Source organism: Xenopus laevis, chromosome 5S, assembly GCF_017654675.1.
Source record: "Xenopus laevis strain J_2021 chromosome 5S, Xenopus_laevis_v10.1, whole genome shotgun sequence".
In the NCBI taxonomy this organism is placed as follows: Eukaryota; Metazoa; Chordata; class Amphibia; order Anura; family Pipidae; genus Xenopus; species Xenopus laevis.
Genome location: NC_054380.1, coordinates 87,990,946 through 88,009,696, shown reverse-complemented (window position 1 = coordinate 88,009,696; position 18,751 = coordinate 87,990,946). Strand labels below are relative to the sequence as shown.

At 38.3% G+C, this 18,751-nt stretch overlaps 1 protein-coding gene across 6 annotated transcripts; it reads right to left on the bottom strand.

Moving 5' to 3' along the window:
* Positions 1-512: 512 nt before the first annotated feature.
* On the bottom strand, positions 513-17,863 carry cops7b.S (COP9 signalosome subunit 7B S homeolog). 6 transcript variants are annotated; one of them, XM_018264574.2, is made up of 8 exons: positions 17,758-17,863; positions 16,326-16,409; positions 15,112-15,296; positions 12,959-13,034; positions 12,302-12,390; positions 9,362-9,564; positions 4,471-4,576; positions 668-2,089 (listed from the first exon to the last, which is right to left on the bottom strand). In XM_018264574.2, exons 3-8 carry the CDS (start codon positions 15,271-15,273, stop codon positions 1,931-1,933), a joined length of 795 nt encoding a protein of 264 aa, XP_018120063.1. In that variant the 5' UTR covers positions 15,274-15,296; positions 16,326-16,409; positions 17,758-17,863; the 3' UTR covers positions 668-1,930.
* Between the last annotated feature and the right edge of the window lie 888 nt (positions 17,864-18,751).

Genomic DNA, 18,751 nt, shown 5'->3' with positions numbered 1-18,751 from the left:
GAAGGACTAGAAATTATGGATGCACCGAATCCACTATTTTGGATTTGGCTGAACCCCTGAATCCTTTGCGAGATTCTGCCAAATACCGAACCGAATCCTAATTTGCATCTGCTAATTAGGGATGGGAAGGGGAAAACATTTTTTAATTCCTTGTTTTGTGCCAAAAAGTCATGCGCTTTCCCTCCCCATCCCTAATTTGCATCCGGATTCGGTTCGCCGGGCAGAAGGATTCAGCCGCAAACGAATCCTACTGAAAAAGGCCGAATCCCAAACCGAATCCTAGATTCGCTGCATCCCTACTAGAAATGGAGGAGAAAGCAAGTAATTTTCCATAAAAAATAAAATGTTGTGGAGCTTTTATTCATGCCCATGCCCTATATCCATAGGCCACTCACTATGTGTGGTTCTCCCTAATTTTGTGGAATATACATTCTTTAAAAAACAAAAAAATTTTCCCCCCATGATGATAATCAACTTCAAAGAGAAAATGAATCCAAAAAAAAATTGTATACTTTTTTTTTTAATAATTATTTGGAGATTTATACGCACAGCAACAAGATCATCGACAGGCTGCACACTTCCCCAACTGAGGACATAACTGGGTCAATGCAGTGATTGCTCCATACAAGTCAGACCTGCATGTAAAATCCACAATATTTTCGCAAGGCAAGTGTAAAGGGCTTTTAGAATAGCTAGAGGTTTCCCCTAGCACCATTTCCTTCCTGCTCTTGAAGGAGAAGGAAAGGCTAAAATTAAGTAAGCTTTATCAGGTCTATATAAATATACCAGTAAACCCTCAAAGTAATGCTGCTTTGAGTCCTCTTTCAAAAGAAACATTTCTTTCCGGCTATTATGTGCACATGGGCTTCTGTATCAGACTTCCCGTTTTCAGCATAAACCTCCAGGGCTAGGGCTTGAGCATGCTCAATTTGCATCTCTCCCCCTCCCTTTTACCCCCTCCCTCCTCCCCTCCCTGCTGTAATCTGAGCCCAGAGCTATGAGTGTGCAGGGAGAGAATTAGGCAGGATGTCACATCAAGTTAATATGGCTGTTACTATGCTAAACAAATAGAGAGCTTCTAGAGCTGTTTACTTAGGTATGGTAAAGCATTCTGCAGAATAAATATAATCTTATAGTTTGCACTATTGTGGCAAATCTATTGGCAATAAACTGCTGTTAGCTTTCCTTCTCCTTTAAGTGGCATGAGCATGGACCACACCAGCTACAGTTGCTTTGTTTCAATCAGTAAACCCCAAATGACCAAATATTAATCAGGATATTTTACATTGCCAACTTGACTGTAAGCCTTTTTTTAAACATGAGAACCAAGTTGTGCCATTACAAAATGAAGTTCCCCCAACTTTCTCTTCTACCCATCACCCACTTCTCTTTACAAAATAGTGTCGCCATATTTACTTTCTGTGGGTTTACTGCAATACCTTTTGGGACCTTCAAATATTATAATCTATATAAAGGCTAGTGACAAGCTTTCAACCTGGAAAAAAGAGCAAAATAAAATATTCTGGTAAGAAGAAAGGAGAGCGTTATCTACAAATCTGCCCCACTGCACATTTTAAATCTCCAGAAAGAGGACAAGACCAAAATCAGCAAAAAGAAGCCTTTCCTATAAACCCTCTAACTGGCAGAGGAGCCTGCTGTGCATTGCAGCATCTCTCACAAAAAGCCTCTCCGGCAGGGAAGGGGTTATGCAAACTGCTCGGTAAATTGTCCTGCTCGGATAAAAAACTGCCAACCAAACAGTGTCAGAGCATTGTTATTGCAATGGGTTCTTTCTTGCCCATGGCATTATTATTCTCCAAAAATAATGGAGGGTGGAAGAGGCTGATACACAGGTGACTCATAGTTTAATCTGTAAACAACCCGGGAGAGTGTGCAGGCCCCCGGAGCCTCCGCCCTGAACCCATCTTCATTAGTGGCGACTGGAGACCAGACCTTTAACCTTTGACATCTTTTTGGTGGGCTGTCGTTGCTCAGTAAGTGGAGGGCCCTCACGCTCTGCCAAATGCTGGTCAGTATCCTGCGCCGATGAGGAAGCTGTGGCTTTCAGAGTCTTTTTTATATTTGTCACCTAATAGATTTTAGATACAAGAAAAGCACAGAATATCACTAAACAACTTAATTTCCTAAAATGTATATTCCTACTATATATTGCTATGTATATGAGCCAAAATGGCTAAATTGGTTTAACTTCATGAGCCCCCAAAAGAAATGATAGTATTTTAATCACAGTAATGCTGGACCAGGCATGAAGTACAGAAGCATTGCGACACTGAAGACCACTGCACTTAATATGTATTTCCATAAACGAGTGTCCTTTGCCTACCTAACTGCCACACATAATCATTATATGCTAGACCACGGTGCATCCTCTCAAAATATGCCTTATTGTAATAAATATGCCTAGTGAGTTTTCTGGCAGTTATACAATAGAGAGAAGGTAGAGACATCTTTGAGGATGCCATCTTTAGTGCCATAAAGCAGCTGTAGCTCAGGCCTGATATAGCAGCCTATAATTTAGGCACGTTCATTTGGGATCTATTTAATGGGGGGGGGGGCTTCAGCTGCCTGCTAGATTTTCACTTCTCAATGTATAATCTCAAAAGGGAACGGGAAAAAAATTATTAGAACCTGGTGTGATACCAAACATTTTGTTTGGGTTTTGCTTTCTGTATGTATGTAGAATGAAGAGCAAGAACATTCCAAAGGGAAGTATATATGGAGGCAGTGTGCCCTCTACTGGCAATTCAAGAAAGTATTTAATGCAACAAAATGTTCACAGTGCAAGAATACTTTATACATACTGTATGCGCTATCACATTAAACTAAAGGGGGGATGTAAACTTGGAAGTAAAGTTTTAGCATGCTGCAGACTGAAATAATATATGCAACTCTAAGTTTAGTATTATTTAGTGTCATTTTAATGAGCCTTTCTCCAGCATGAAATAGAATATGCTATATGGTTATTAGCATCTGTGCTGCTGGCAACAAGTAAGCAAGCGGATTATAAGGTAGGTGTTTTATTGTTACAAACTTGAATTCATTAAAGGGGAACTATCGCAAAAATGGACATTTTACTAAAATAAGATGAATACAATCAACTAAATTAAGTTTATGTTCACTATTCCTCTCTCAGCATCTGTTTCTCTTCATTCCGTCTTCATGCAGAAGTTGGGTGTCAGATATTCATCGACAGTCAGATTCAATATATCTTATAGGATGGCTCCTTTCATAGCAGATGTATCATTCAAATAACTGATTCCAGTTAGGGATGCACCGAATCCACTATTTTGGATTCGGCCAAACCCCCGAATCCTTTGTGAAAGAATTTGGCCGAATACCGAACCAAATCCAAATCCTAATTTGCATATGCAAATTAGGGGTGGGAAGGGGAAACAATTTTTTACTTCCTTGTTTTGTGACAAAAAGTCACGCAATTTCCCTCCCAACCCCTAATTTGCATATGCAAATTAGGATTTGGTTCGGCCAGGAAGAAGGATTCGGCCGAACCACGAACTGAATCCTGGATTCGGTGCATCCCTAATTTCAGTACAAACCAAATCTAACAAAATAACTGCCTTTTTTTTTTTTTTTTAACAAATTCTGCATGTAGAGAGACAGCATTTCTAGTGATTTTAATAGAGTGAGCTCTAATACATCTTCTAGGCAAAGGGAGCCCCCCTATAAGATATATTGGATCTGTCAATGAATATCTTACACCCAACTTCTTATTTCAGTATACTGAAGCTTATATTAAATTTGCGTCCCCTTTTAAAGGACCAGTAACACAAATTTTTTTTCAAGTTCAAAATCCACTCTACCCTTTTCCACCTGCAGATCTATCTCTCAGAAATGGTACTATGATTAATGCTTAATAAAAAAAATATCATTATAAAACACAGCTTTCGGATGTACCGTCTTTCCCAAAAGGCGACTGCAAGATCCGATGTGCGTTGCTCAACATCTCCTCCATTCCAGCCTTATAAACCGGAAGGTAGTTTTGGCTGGGGGTTGTGCAACTTCTTTGGCGTCATTTATTTTTGTAAGAGCAGACGAGTGACAGACTGCAGCAGCACACTGAGCAACAAATCTATAAACTAACGAAGACCCCTCCTAAATCCGTGCGTGTATTCCTTCACCTCTCCCCTGCTTTTACAGAAATAAATTATGCCGAAGAAATTACACTGCCCGCTGCCAAAACTAGCTTCCGGTTTAGAAGGCTGGCAAGGAGGAGGAGATGTCGAGCAATGCACATCGGATCTTGCAGTCGCCTTTCCACCTTTTGGGAAAGACAGAGTATATCCGGGAAGCTGTGTTTTATAATGGTTTTTGTTTTGCATATGCTAATTAGGATTCAGATTGGTATTCAACCAGATCTTTCACCAAGGATTCAGGGAATTCGGCTGAAATAGTGGATTTGGTGCATCCCTAGTACTGTCAGCAGATACTCACCTCTGTTTCTATTTGCTGTTGTGTACGATTGTGAGTCTCCTTGTATTGATTTGCCCTCACGACTTGTTGTTCAATCCCCACTAACACAGCTTCACAGCCATCGCACCTGAAACATAATGATGATTAAAGGTAATATATATGCTGCTGGCACAGATTTTTCCCACCATAGGGTTTCAAACATGAACAACATGTACGAATAAAATCATCATGTACAATTTTTTGATCTCGCTAAGCCTCCAAAAACACAGATCAGGTTCTATTCATAAGGCCAAACATTCAAGTTGATCCTTTATCATCAGACAACACACACAACTCTACATCCCTATAAATCTTTTAGATGTAGTGGTTTAACCTTCAGATTTTACACCATGGCAGAAGTAACACCATAATTTCTGTGGCAGGCAGGTGTTTGCAGAAAATTGAGGGCACACTTACTGCTGAGAAATATAGAAAGATTTGTATCTATTATGAAATACCATCAGAGAGGCATCTAAATGATCCAATAGTATAAAGAAATATGAGCAGTTAAAAAAAACAAAAGCAAGAAATCATGCAACAGGTGGTACAGACTCCACAGAGCCCTGGTCTCATCTTTGAGTCAGTTTGGGATCATTTGCAAAGACCAAGCAAGTAAGACAGCTAAAGTCTGCAGTGAAGCTTAAAGGAACAGTAACACCAAAAAATGAAAAGGGTGTGTTTGCTTTAGAAACGCTACTATAGTTAAAATAAAAACACGCTGCTATGTAGCCATGGGGGCAACCATTCAAAGCTGAAAAAAGAAAAAAAGGCACAGGATATACAGGTAACAGAGGTCTGTAGTATTCAATGGGATTCTTCAGGACGTATCTGTTATATACTATGTATAACTTGAATGGCTGCCCCCATGGCTACACAGCAGCTTATTTATTTTAACTATAGTAGAGTTTCTATAGCAAACACCCAAGTTTTACCAGTGGAGAGCAACAGTACCTTACATTGTCATTCCTTTGGTGTTACTGTTCCTTTAAACAAGTTATTTGGGATGCTAGCAACACCTCTGATGTAGAGAATTGCTGCTGTACATATATATGTACATACACACACAAGAGTTTCCTGCAGCTTCATTCAATTTTTTTTCCTGCTCACTCTAGTGTATGATTCATGTTCAGCATATGTTTTTAGAATCCAGTGTTCCCGCATCAGCTAACAGGGTATTCCAAGAAAAGCGAAAAATGTTACAGATAAATATAAGGACATTTCATATGAGGAGTGGATTAATGGTGTACAAAGCCTCACCTTATTTGTATAAGGATTAATAAGAGAATTATTTATGGAAGCGAATGTCTGATGAGCTTCGCTTCCTTCCTACTTCTGGAATTCCCACTCGGCTCCCTCAATACTAAGTGCTCACGGCAGCCACTGAAAGATTTAGTCTGCGAGGCTTTTGATATCATATGCAGGCTAGAGGGTAAGAGTTACTGAGGAGATTACTTCAAGGCAAGTTGCGGACAGGGCCAACTGTAGATTTAGAGACTCAAAACCACAAGGTTCAAGAGAGGTGAGAACATTTTCAAACTCAATTAAAGTTTATTATGGTATTTTATGCTTCCTTTCCATTTCAGTCCAGTGATGGTAATATTCTAAAGAAGAAATGTTGTAATAACAGAATCTCTTGCTGAAACCAGGTCTATCATCACGTGTAAGAATTTATGCCCACTAAATCATGTATACATGTACTCACTTTATCCTCTCTGGATTACTGGATCCTAGCGCTTCTCATTCTAAGAAATCTGAACATAGACACATTTTTCTTTTGAAGCCTACATTGACCAAAGATCAAATCTTCTAGGTTTCTTACTTTACAGAAGCTGCTCTGGGACAGCAACAAACATGGATTTGTTTGCACAAAATTATGAGGGTGAAACCTAAACTCTGGCTCTGTGATGTAATGAAGTATACTTTAAGCCATACTGACACCTTGGACTTAATCTTCTAACAAAACAGAAGTGATGTGTCTCACTGAGGAATGGAAGCTTGGTTGCTACTTTTATTTCCCATGGGAGCAACCTATCTTCTGACACTCTGTGTAGAGTCCGGTTCATATTTTAAGCTGCTGTAGCTGAAAAATATCCCCCAAAACCTGGATTTCAACAATATGCCATCGTCCTGGTGATGCCAATTGTGCATTAGCTAAAAAAAAAACATTTGCAATGTCCATAAGGCTTTAATTTGTGCTCAGTAACCACAGTAGGATTTATAAAGATGAGCGAAAATTATAATTTCAAATCAAAGGAAAGAGGCAAGATCACAATAAAAAAAAAAAAACATCCAAGAACAGCAAACAAAAGGGAGAATGCCGGCAACCTAGTGGCTAGTGCAGATATGAGAACCTTGTACAGTACACTGGTATGGGATCGGTCAAGTAGAATGCGTGGGAACTGAGGCTTTCCAAATAAGGGTTTTTTTCTTGATCACAACACTTTACATCTCCTTACATCAGAACTGAAGTGGGAAGTTATTTAAGAAAAAAATTGAATGTCTAAAACTCAAATCGAACTAAACTCAAATTTTTTTCTCCAAAAAAAACTCGAATGTCAGGAAGGCAAATGGGTGGTTGAAATGCGTCACTACACCTCTGCCATTGACTTCTACATGCACTCGGCAGGTTTTAGGTGGCTAATAGTCAAATTCGAATTGTTCCCAGGGTCAAGGTATGATGAATTCAAATTCGAGTTTTATTATTCCCAACTTCAATTTGTGAGTTTTGACCAAAACTCCAACTCGAAAATTCGACTTTCAAATTCGAACCTTAATAAATCTGACCCTAAATCATTATATGAAAAAAAATGTTTTGCCACCAATATGGATTTATGCAGTTCACTTACCCTTAAGTACAAGTTACTGATTTATTGTTAAAGAAAAAATAATTTCCAGATAAGGAATCCCGTACCTCTATAATTGCTACACCAAATAATTAAAAGAATACAAATAAATACAGTACTTCAAAACCAGCACTATATCAAACCATAAATGACATCATAAGTCCACACAAGAGGTTAGTTCCGACTCACATATGTTTTAAATTCAAGCGTTTATCTTAAAACACTTGCAGACCTCTGGTTTCAAACACAGCAACAGCCTGTTCCTAAACTACAGCTTTGGTTTGTCTCGGACTCCCAGACGTCATGTAGTCTGAAGCTTACCCCTGGCCAACTGAAATTGGATTTCTCTGTAATCTTGCCATAAAATTACTTGTATATTCTTTTTCGTAAATCGGTGACTATGCGTGAGTAATAATTTACAGAAGAGAAGGTACTCAGGCCTGGACTTGTAGAACAGTCTCTAAATGAAAAACGTGTTTGATACTTAGGTGTGAGGGGTCATTCTTACAAATCAATAAATATCAATAAAGTAAATAAGTGTTTCTCAGACGATATAGGCAGATTTATGTGAAGTCTTGCTTACATTTCTTATAAGGCCTAAGTGCCTAAATGTCTCCTGTTTTTTTTTTGTACTAGAATGGTGAAGCCAAAAAGGTTGTCCTTGTTGTTTTTAGGATTAAACAAGGCATTCCCAATACAATTGTTCTGATTGCATGTTTGCAAAATGTTTTATAAGTACTATTTGTAGACTCCTCTAAGCCTAATTTAAAGGGATACTGTCATGTCATTTTTTTTTTCCAAAACACATCAGTTAATATTGCTGCTCCAGCAGACTTCTGCACTGATATCAGTTTCTCAAAAGAGCAAGCGGATTTTTTATATTTAATTTTGAAATCTGACATGGGGCTAGACATTGTCAGTTTCCCAGCTGCTCCAGTCATGTGACTTGTGCTCTGATAAACTTCAGTCACTGCAAGTTGGAGTGATATCACCCCCCCCCAGCAGCCTAACAACAGAACAATGGGAAGGTAATCGGATGGCAGCTCCCTAACACAAGATAAAACCTGCCTGGTAGATCTAAGCACAGCACTCAATAGTAAAATCCAGGTCCCACTGCCACACATTCAGTTACATTGAGTAGTAAAAACAACAGCCTGCCAGAAAGCAGTTCCATCCTAAAGTGCTGGTTCTTCCTGAAAGCACATGACCAGGGAAAATGACCCGAGATGGCTGCCTACACACCAATATTACAACTAAAAAAAAAAAATACACTTGCTGGTTCAGGAATGAAATTTTATATTGTAGAGTGAATTATTTGCAGTGTAAATAGTATAATTTAGAAATAAAAACTACATCATAAAAATCACGACAGAATCCCTTTAAGAAATCAATATGAACATCAGTGGCATTGGTGAAAATAACATTCAGAAACCCTAACCTAGCACTCCCCCCTTTTTAGCAGCAAAGTGTGAAAAAAAATTTAAGAAATATAAATGTTTCAATTGCCTACCTAGGTGGTGGGCAAAAACAGGTTGATCTGAGAATTTGAAACCCAGCCAAAAAAAAAAAAAAAAGTAAAATATTTGGTCTGAAAATGTTATTATATAAATATATTATATTTGGTCTGAAAAACAACCATTGTGAACTAGTAGTGCACAGGCAAATGCAACCTATGGAACCCACGGTTTGGGCTGACACTCACCTTTTTACTGGTAGCAGGCAGGTGGAAGACCCAATTGTACACAGGACCACCCCAGCTGGCTTCCAGTAAACTGCTCTGGACCTAACATTTATATGCTTGAGCCTGTCCTTTGCCCTCTAGGAAAGTCATAGATGGGTAGGTTGGACGTGGGCATATGAATTCCTCCAGGCTCAAACAACAACTAAAAAGAAGATCTTAACTGGGCCAACTTTGGCCTCAATCAAATTGAATCATAAGATAACATCTGCCAATGTATGGCTACCTTGACTAAAGGGAAAAAATATATATTATATTAGACATTTATATAGAATCTGTAATAAGAGCTTACCATTCTTGAAGTGTTTTCACAATGCTACTGATGTCCTTTTTGGGAATGTCCCGCCCAATGCAGAAATCTACCTCCAACACTTGATTGCGCTGGTCCAGTTTGCCCTGAATAATGTCCGTATAAATAGCTTCTATAATAAGATCCTCCAGCTCCCTGAGATTTCTCATTTCCAGATCTTTCAGGAGAACGGAGTAAGGAATGCACTAAAGAATAGAAGACAAAGAATAAAAGGGTCATAACAAAATCTTTGAAAGGGGGGCACAATATGCAAGCTTATGTTCTCAAATATGTGGTTTCATGAACGCAATTAATAAGGTAAGTGTAAGCTATTGGCAGATGTTTAATTGGTACAGACATCAAAGGGTAAACAAGCATTTACTTTTTTTCGAGACAGAAGTGAAAAATGGTGCATATTTATAAACATATATATTTAATTTTAATCCAGAAAAAAAATCCAAAATCTTGCATAAAAATAATACAAATAAAGTATAGGTACGGTATATGATTTCAGAATACTAAAGAGGAGTTCTTTTCTCTGTGCCATTTACACTGTTTTTGTAAAATGCCACAGTGTGTTTAATGCATTTGTGCATTTTAATTTCCTTGTATTGCCGACATATTATTATAGATACCAACCCTTTAAATTGCTAATTCTATTTACATGGAAGAAGTATATGCTACTGTCTAAATGTATGCAAAAAAGCAACAGTTCAAACAAACAAGTTCTTTATAAAATCTCCTTCTGAAATCTGAATAGGACAATCAGCATCACAGAGCTGGAACACACAAACACAGCACATTCGGAAATGCTTAGACTATTGTATGCCTCTAGGGCAAAGCAACATAGCACCATGACCACCATTGGAGCCTGCTGCGCAATCCCTACTTAAAAACAGAGCTAATTAGTTTAGAGTGTTTTGTGCTTCCCTGCACTCTCTCCCTTACCTCCCCAGCTTAGTTACTGGGCCAGATTTACTAGTCTGGTGAAGGTCATAAAGTGGAAAAGAACTTAGCTGACAGAAAAAATGGAAAAAGTTATAAATGCCATCAGCTGAATCCTTCCTAACAGAACAAAGGAAAATAGATGCAGTGTCCACACAAACATCATGTAATGTCACGTCCTCTCCAGTCAAAGTTTAAGGTTTCATTTCTTTTTCCATTCCACTTCATTTTAAAACAGATGAACAAAGATCCCATAGTTTGGTGTTAAAAAACTGGCGAGTATTTTATACAAATTAAATATTAGACTATTTTAAGACCATTTTTGATAAGTATACTTGATTGGTTTCTTCTGTTTCACATGAAATAACTAGCATCCTTTTCACGAAAAGATAGAGCCAATTACAACACTACATGAACTGCTGACCACAATTTTCTATGTAATGGGCCAGGTAGAGCATATATTTTTTTAAAGTATAGTATATCTAAAGAGTATGTCTGCAGACTGGGGACATTTTGCTGGAGGGACACGTGACCTGTGCAGCTTAAGTGGTAAAAGCTTCCATATAATAAACTATTTTCCTCACTCTTATGCTCATCATATGTCATTAAATCAATGGGGAAAAGTCAGCTGTAGTGTGAGAAGAATGTCAACCATCACTGTTGTTGAGGGGGTATTTGCATAGTTAATTCTTAGGCAGAATCATTGCTCTCTGGAAGCAATAAAAAAAAAATAACTTGCTATTTGTATTGGGTAGGATATCCGTTATTACAACTAGCCCATGCTATAGTGAGCATTTTCTGTTAATACTGGATTATCTTGTCTGCTATAACTGTAGTGGTGTATTTCTTGAAAGCTATACTACTTGACTTGAAATTTACTGCAGATGTCGGTAACAACCCAAGTAATCCCCAACAAGAACTTGTTATGTGTAGTAAAGTGGAATGATACAAGGAAGAAGTATCAAACACGCTTACTGAAATTTATTTAATACTAAGTAGAAAAGCGTTTGTTGGTAATGATTGCTTCAAGACACCTCCTGTATGGAGAAACTAGTTGCACGCATCGTTCAGGTGATATTTTCAACCATTCTTCCACACAAACTGTCTTTGGATTTTGAAGGTTCCGGGTGCTCTTATATGAACTCTGATCTTCGGTTGTTTCCATAGATTTTCAATTGGATTCAAGTCGGGTGATTGAATGGGCCATTCTAGAAGTTTTATCTTCATTCTCTGAAACCATTTGAGAGTTTCCTTGGCTGTGTGTTTGGGACCATTCTCTTGCTGAAATGTGCCATTTCTCCCCCAAACATGGTGTGTGCAATGACATCCAAAGAGTTACAATTTCAGTCTCATCTGACAAGTCTATATTCTCCCAGAATTTCAGTGTTTTTTCCAAAAATTGTGCAGTCAACATGCTTTTTCTTCAGCAGTGCACAGTGAGCGTACATAGAGACCATGCTTATTACTAGGGATGCACCGAATCCACTATTTTGGATTCGGCCGAACCCCCGAATCCTTTGCGAAAGATCTGGCCGAATACCGAACCCCCAAATCCTAATTTCCATATGCAAATTACATGAGCTTCAGTGATGTGATGTGATGAATGCATCACTTATTAGAACTGATATCATTAAGCACCGTTTAGAAGGATATAGTTCACAGGGTATTCATGACTCTCGTGCATTATATTAATACTTTATCAAGAGCAGTTGTGAAGGTGGTGTTCGTACAAAATATACGAGAAGACTCATAGGCTAGGGGCAACTGTAGATCAGTACTGCCATGTACCATGATATCCACTGGCTGATTTGTGATGGCTAGGCAAAACAATCAAGCAAGACTTAACCCAAATGATAAAATTTACATCCCTAAAGCTTTAGTTTTCCTATGAAGTGCTCATCTGGTGCAGAACATAAAGTGTGCAGTGCAGGATGATCAATGACCCCTGGCAGTCAAGCTTAAACACTTAATATTGGTAAAGACTATTGCATCACTTACCTTCATCCGGGATGCAAGACTCACAATGGTCAGATGTTTTAACTTGTTCTTCTGTACAGCCGAAAGCTCTGGCAGGCTGTCCTTTGAGGCTAGGAAGACGAGGTAAACAGGAACATATCAATGCTGCATTTGATGAAGGAATGAGAAAGCAAACCTGCTTATTTTAGATTTCAAGCTGGAAACAATTTAGCTAATGTTACCTTTATTTTACTACAGGTACTAACATCCAATGGCTGTGTACAAACCACCACTGAGGGATATACGTATAAAAGTGTAAATTTCATTGTACACTTGGCATAAAGATAAATACATAATTATAATGTTGTGGGATTTGCACAACACAGATTTCTGTCTGGCATAAAGTGAAGTCTCTAGGCCAATTATTTACAAAAGGCTTTTCAGGTGCTTCTAACTTTACTGAACAGACCAGTGAAATGTGCATTTTGCTACCTGTTTTTTCTTAATAAAAACTCTAGGCAATATTACAACATACAATAGTATCTACTGCTTAAAATAACTTTTTATTTAATTGAGCAAAAACTATTTTAATTTGTTCTTTGGGTGGATAATCTTAATCTGTGAATTTGGTAGATAAAAAGTTCACTGCCACACGCAATAACACAACAGTAATATCATCCAGTAGGAGGTCTTTCTTACCAATATAATCAGGATAAGTTCCATAAGCAAATAAATTCAGAAGCTTCAAGTAACCAGAATGGGGTCCATCACCAAGCTTTTTTGGGAGAAAGGGAATGGAGAAAGAGAGAAACATAAACAAACCAGTGCATGAATCCCATTTCATAAGTGTGCAGTAAATCACTGGATGTTTGGCTACATGCTTAAGGGCAATGACACAAGGAAATTAGTTGCCACGATTTTTAAAAACTCAGATTGTAGTGCTTAATTGCCACGCTCCCTTCCCACTTATCTACTTGAAAGAAAACCATAATCCCAACGCCTTCATTTGGTTAGGAAATGCTGGGAGCAGAGAAATCTAGAGGCAGCTACTCACCATACTTTGAGAGTTGGTGCATTAATAATGCACTACCTCCTAAAGCTATATAATTTCTCTATTGTAATATTATATATCTTACATATATTGTGGATCTTAAATATATTAAGGCATGGAACAAAGAGTTAGGATTTAATCTGACTGAAGAAGAGGTTTAAATTGTGGGACAACCTAAAGCACAGTTCAGTCAACATGGTTCTATCACAGGCTGGTTACAAAGTCCTTTTCCGTTGGTACAGAACTCCAGTTAAATTAGCAAAAATAGATCATGCATCTAACAATCGCTGCTTCAGAGGTTGTAACCCCACGAACTATGGGTCACATATGGTGGACTTTTCCAAGAGTAATCAGGTTTTGGGTGAGAGTATATAATTTAATCTTCTCAGAATTATAATTAAACTTGTGAAAAGATCCATACAAAGCCCTTATGGGAGCACTGCCCAAAGAGGTCTTTAAAACAAATTGTAAACTCTTAAATCACATATTTCTAGCTGCTAGAGTAAAGCACAGTCCTGGGGATCCCCACTATTAACTATGCTATGTTTAAAAACAAGATTGATTGGATTTTCACTAATGAGAAATTAACAAGTAGGTTTGGCAACCATGGATACAGGTTCAATGGAACTCTGCCAATGCCCTTTCTTACATTATAACAGCAATGAATCTGTCCTAGACATAGAATTTGCACCAAACCCATATAGACAACTGCACGTATCCATTAGTTGGATTAATTATGTATTTCTTTCTTGTTCAAGCTTAACGCTATGGACACACAGGCTGTTGGATCTGGCAGTTGTCAGCCTGTGTATTTTTGTAGGCTGAGAGAAGCAGATCTGCTCAGTGCCCCTGCTCAATTGATCTGAATCAGATCAGCCAGATCAGATACTGACCTCAGCTTCAGCTCCACTGTGTAGGACTGCACACAGGCTGATCGGATTCTAATCAATGGGACAGAGGCACAGAGCAGATCCACTTCTCTCAGCTTGCAAAAATTCAAAGGGTGACAATAGCTGGAGTCAACAGTCTGTGTGCCCATAGCATTCACACTGACTATAGCTAATTTACTATCTAGTGACTTAAAAGACACAACATATGGAATTGCTAAATATTAACTATTGGGAAATTCCCGTTGTACACTTATACTTGGTTTGTACTCGGTTAAGACTTGTTTAAGATTGTATTGTAATATGCTGGCTGTAATTGTCACCATTTTATTGTCAAACAATCTACCAAATTACATAGTACTGATATGACATTGTTTGTTGTATAGATATATTGAAAAAATTCTACGTGAGCAGGGGAAATGGCTCTTGCCTTGTGCTTAAAGTTTTCAACTTGCAGTAGAAGGGACATGCCAGAAAATATGGGCTGTTAAGTTTGCTTGGGCTTTAATTCGATATCAAAGGGCTAATGGCAAGGGGAATCAGAGAGTAACCATATCACTATTAATGCCCTTTACTAAAAACTCGCAGTTTGAGCAATGTTTGGGCTGCCCCAATGCAAAAACCTAATGTGCCATGCTGCAAGATTATTAAACTGCATAGATGAAAAGATTTATTGCATATTAAAAAAATGAAATCGATACATAGGGTTATAGAACAAAAAGTACTACATTTGCCTTGGTGCAAGTGTCCATAGCAAGCAAGCAACCAATATTATTTTTAATACCAACCCCTAGCATTTTATGATTTTTAAAAACGTAGACAAACCTATACTTTTCATTGAATGAGTATAATGCTTAGTTTCTCCGAAGGTTCAAAACATTATTAAAGAAAAGTACAGTAGCATTCATCCTTACCTCTTGCACATGAGGTAAATCTAAAAGTTCACCAAATACATAAACTCCAGGAGCCTCTAATACTTGGTTTACAAGAGCTGGAAGAGCTGAACCTTTTGTGCCTTTGGCTAGTAAAATAAACTGCTCCAGAATGCTACTGGATGGCTTCTGTTCTCCTGCCATGCTATAGTTGTTCTCCTACAAGTCTATAAATAAAAAACAAAAAAGTGTTACATGGTGTGAGGAAGATAAAATGCAAAATATGAAGTTATTATAAATCAGGATTACACTCCAGTGACTCCATTGATTTACATAAATATATAGTGGAGTATGATGACATAAGTTATTATGTACATACAATATTTTTTCTCAGCATATTAACATTTACAAATATAAGATGGCGATGACACTACTGTTTAAATTAAGTTGTCTATGAAGTTGTTTCAGATCTACCTCTACTGTTTTAAACATTTAGTGTACAGCAATAAGTGTACAGCAATAAGTGTACAGCAATAAGTGTACAGCTGCAGTGTGCAGTAGAGAATATGCTAAGGAAGCACATTATGATAAAGGAAAAAGTTAACAAAATTTAAATATTTTTTTATATATATATATATATATATATATATATATATATATATATATATATATATATATATATATCAGCAAACACATGGACAGGGTGTAAAAGCAACAGGGGCTGCTGATATCTGATAGCATATCTGATGTCCAATGTATAGGGAATAGTGTACCCCCTATGGTAAGTTTAGGATATTAAAAGTCACCAAGGCATTCTTTGTGAGCAGGGGAAATGGCTCTTGCCTTGTGCTTAAAGTTTTCAACTTGCAGTAGAAGGGGCATGCCAGAAAATATGGGCTGTTAAGTTTGCGTGGGCTTTACTTTGGTATCAAAAGGCTAATGGCAAGGGGAATCAGAGAGTAACCATATCACTATTATATGGCCCTTTACTGTGATGGTTTTTGCTTAATAAATACTTTTTTACTGCATCAACCTGTGGAGTGTGGTCCGGATTGTGCCAGCCTTTCTCTATTTTTGCATATAACTGTTGTGCTACAACAATGTCAAGACAAGGCCTAATTGCCCTTTAATCACTCATTTACAGTTTTGGGAGTCGATAGGAAAAACATTACAGGGCACCCAGTGGGGAAAAAACATTTTCTCCACCAGAAGTGTAAGCTTACGTGCGTTTGAAACACAATGTATATGTCACATACATATACGTCATATCTTCTTCCGGTTTTTGCTTTAACTGGATGATATCACTTGAAACAGTCATTTACGTTGATGGACAAATCGTACTAGTAAACAATAAAAAAAAAAATAACATATATATCTACATGTCTATGGGGACCTTTACAGAGCATATTCTGGAAAAAAACAAAAAATCAAAAGAAAAAAACCGAACAGGTAGCAAGCACTATGCTGTCTGCACAGGGAGGGAGGGAGCTCCTGGTGCAAGAGGCCATTCTGGGACACAAGCATGCAAATGAGACAGTGTGCCGCAGCAAGGGTGCCCTTCTGGTGTGGGTGGCATAGGATTAGCTACCTGCATTTTTTGCAAAATAGTATTGTGAAACCAACGTGATCCCCTGAAAAACATAAACTGGGGGATGTACCTTATTTGTAAATTAAATGTCTATTGAATGGAGTAGGTCTGTCCAGTGCTATTCTTTGCACTGCTGGCTCTGACTATTGTAATAGAAGCCAACTAATTAACAAACCTGTAAAGAAGCATATATGGCAACCTGGGAAATGTAGTCTGGGCTGGAGGAGAGTTGACAGAAATGGACATACAAATACTGCTTCCAGTTGCTTTGACATTTACAGAAAAAAGGGCACTGAAAAGGTTTCATTAATGTATACTGTAAAGTTGTTTAGAATTACAAGGACTTACTTCCCATTGAAAATAGTAATATTTCTCCTGGCATAGGCAAAATATCCATGGCTACAATAAATTCCAAATGACAAACAAATAAACTGTATAAATCTGGCGCTCAGAAGACGAGGCGATTAGTCGTCAGGCGACAAAATCTCCCCGAATCTCCTCGTGTGGCCTTACCCTAAAGCAGGTAATGACAGCACCAATGTAAACATAATCTGCTAAATCTTCCCATGGACTGCAAAGCTTGGAAAGTCCAATTAAACCAGGGAGTGTCTTAGCTAATATATGCTAGTCTGACTAAGACAAAAGTGTAATTTAGAGAGGAGAGAAAGTAAATCTTATTAACCGTGTAAACAGAAAAGAATTCAGCGTAGAAACACAATCCCTCTCATACTATTCCTAATGAGGTCCTAGTAAAAGTTATAAACAATAAATCATTTTTAAGCTGTTGCCAAAAGCATGGAACCTAATTCAGGGATGCCTGCACGACCTCGCGATATTTAGAGCACAGGGATATCCAGTTTTGTATCCTGTAGCTTTGCTAAAATAGGACTGTCAGAACCTGTGATATGTAGTTCAACTACAAATGAAGATGTACAGACACGCCGGATATAATTCAACAGCAGCTGGCTGGACGCAAACTAAAAGATCCTTGCGCTCAGAGAACGGGCGCTCTTGAAACTGGAACAAGGGCAGAGACAACATACCGACCTACTCCTCCATTCCCCAAACCCAAGTGCTTCCTCCCCTACGACCCCTGTCACCTTTAGACTCTGCTGTTGGTATCGGGCCGCTTTCACTTGGACTACACCTTGCGGTAGTCTCCGTTGTGCTTTCCTCCCCCGGAAACAGGGACACAACACTGCAAGTTCCGCCGGAAATGCATGTTCTAGCGCTTCCAGTTTGACCCCAACACTAGCAGCGCTTTAAACGAACCTGGAATTTCAACCATAACTTGGTTTGTGGAAACAAGAGTGCGTGCATAGGTTGCTTTGGATCCATTTTTGTTTCATTTGGGCGTAATTAAATAAAATTAAAATAAACTTAAGTCCTTATTAAAGGAACAGTAACACCAACAAATTTAAGTGTTTTTAAGTAATGAAAATAAAATGTACTCTTGAGCTGAATTGGTATAACTGGTGTGTTTGCTTCAGAAACTGGACTATAGTTTATATAAACAACAAGGGGCACTTTTACTAAGCTTGAGTGAAGGATTAGAATAAAAAATACTTCGAATTTCAAAGTTTTTGTTTTGGCTACTTCGACCATCGAATTGGCTACTTCGACCTTCGACTACGACTTCGAATTGTACGATTCGAACTAAAAATCGCTAGACTATTCGACCATTCGATAGTCGAAGTACTGTCTCTTTAAAAAAAACTTCGACCCCCTACTTCGCCACCTAAAACCTACCGAGCACCAATGTTAGCCTATGGGGAAAGTCTCCATAAGTTTTCCTTGCTTTTTTTGATCGAAGGAAAATCGCTCGATCGATGGATTAAAATCGAACGAAATTCGGTAAGTCCTTCGACTTCGAATATCAAATTTGAAGGATTTTACTTCGAGGTTCGAATATCGAGGGTTAATTAACCCTCGATATTCGACCAATAGTAAATGTGCCCCTTGCAAGTGTAGCCAGGCCTGGATTTTGGGCTTCAGTGTCCCTAGGCTGCTGGGTCCAAGCGCCCGGCGGCCTCGTGAGTGCACAACCCCACCTCCCTCGCGCAAGTTTGGGTTTCTTCAGAAATTATCTGTTAT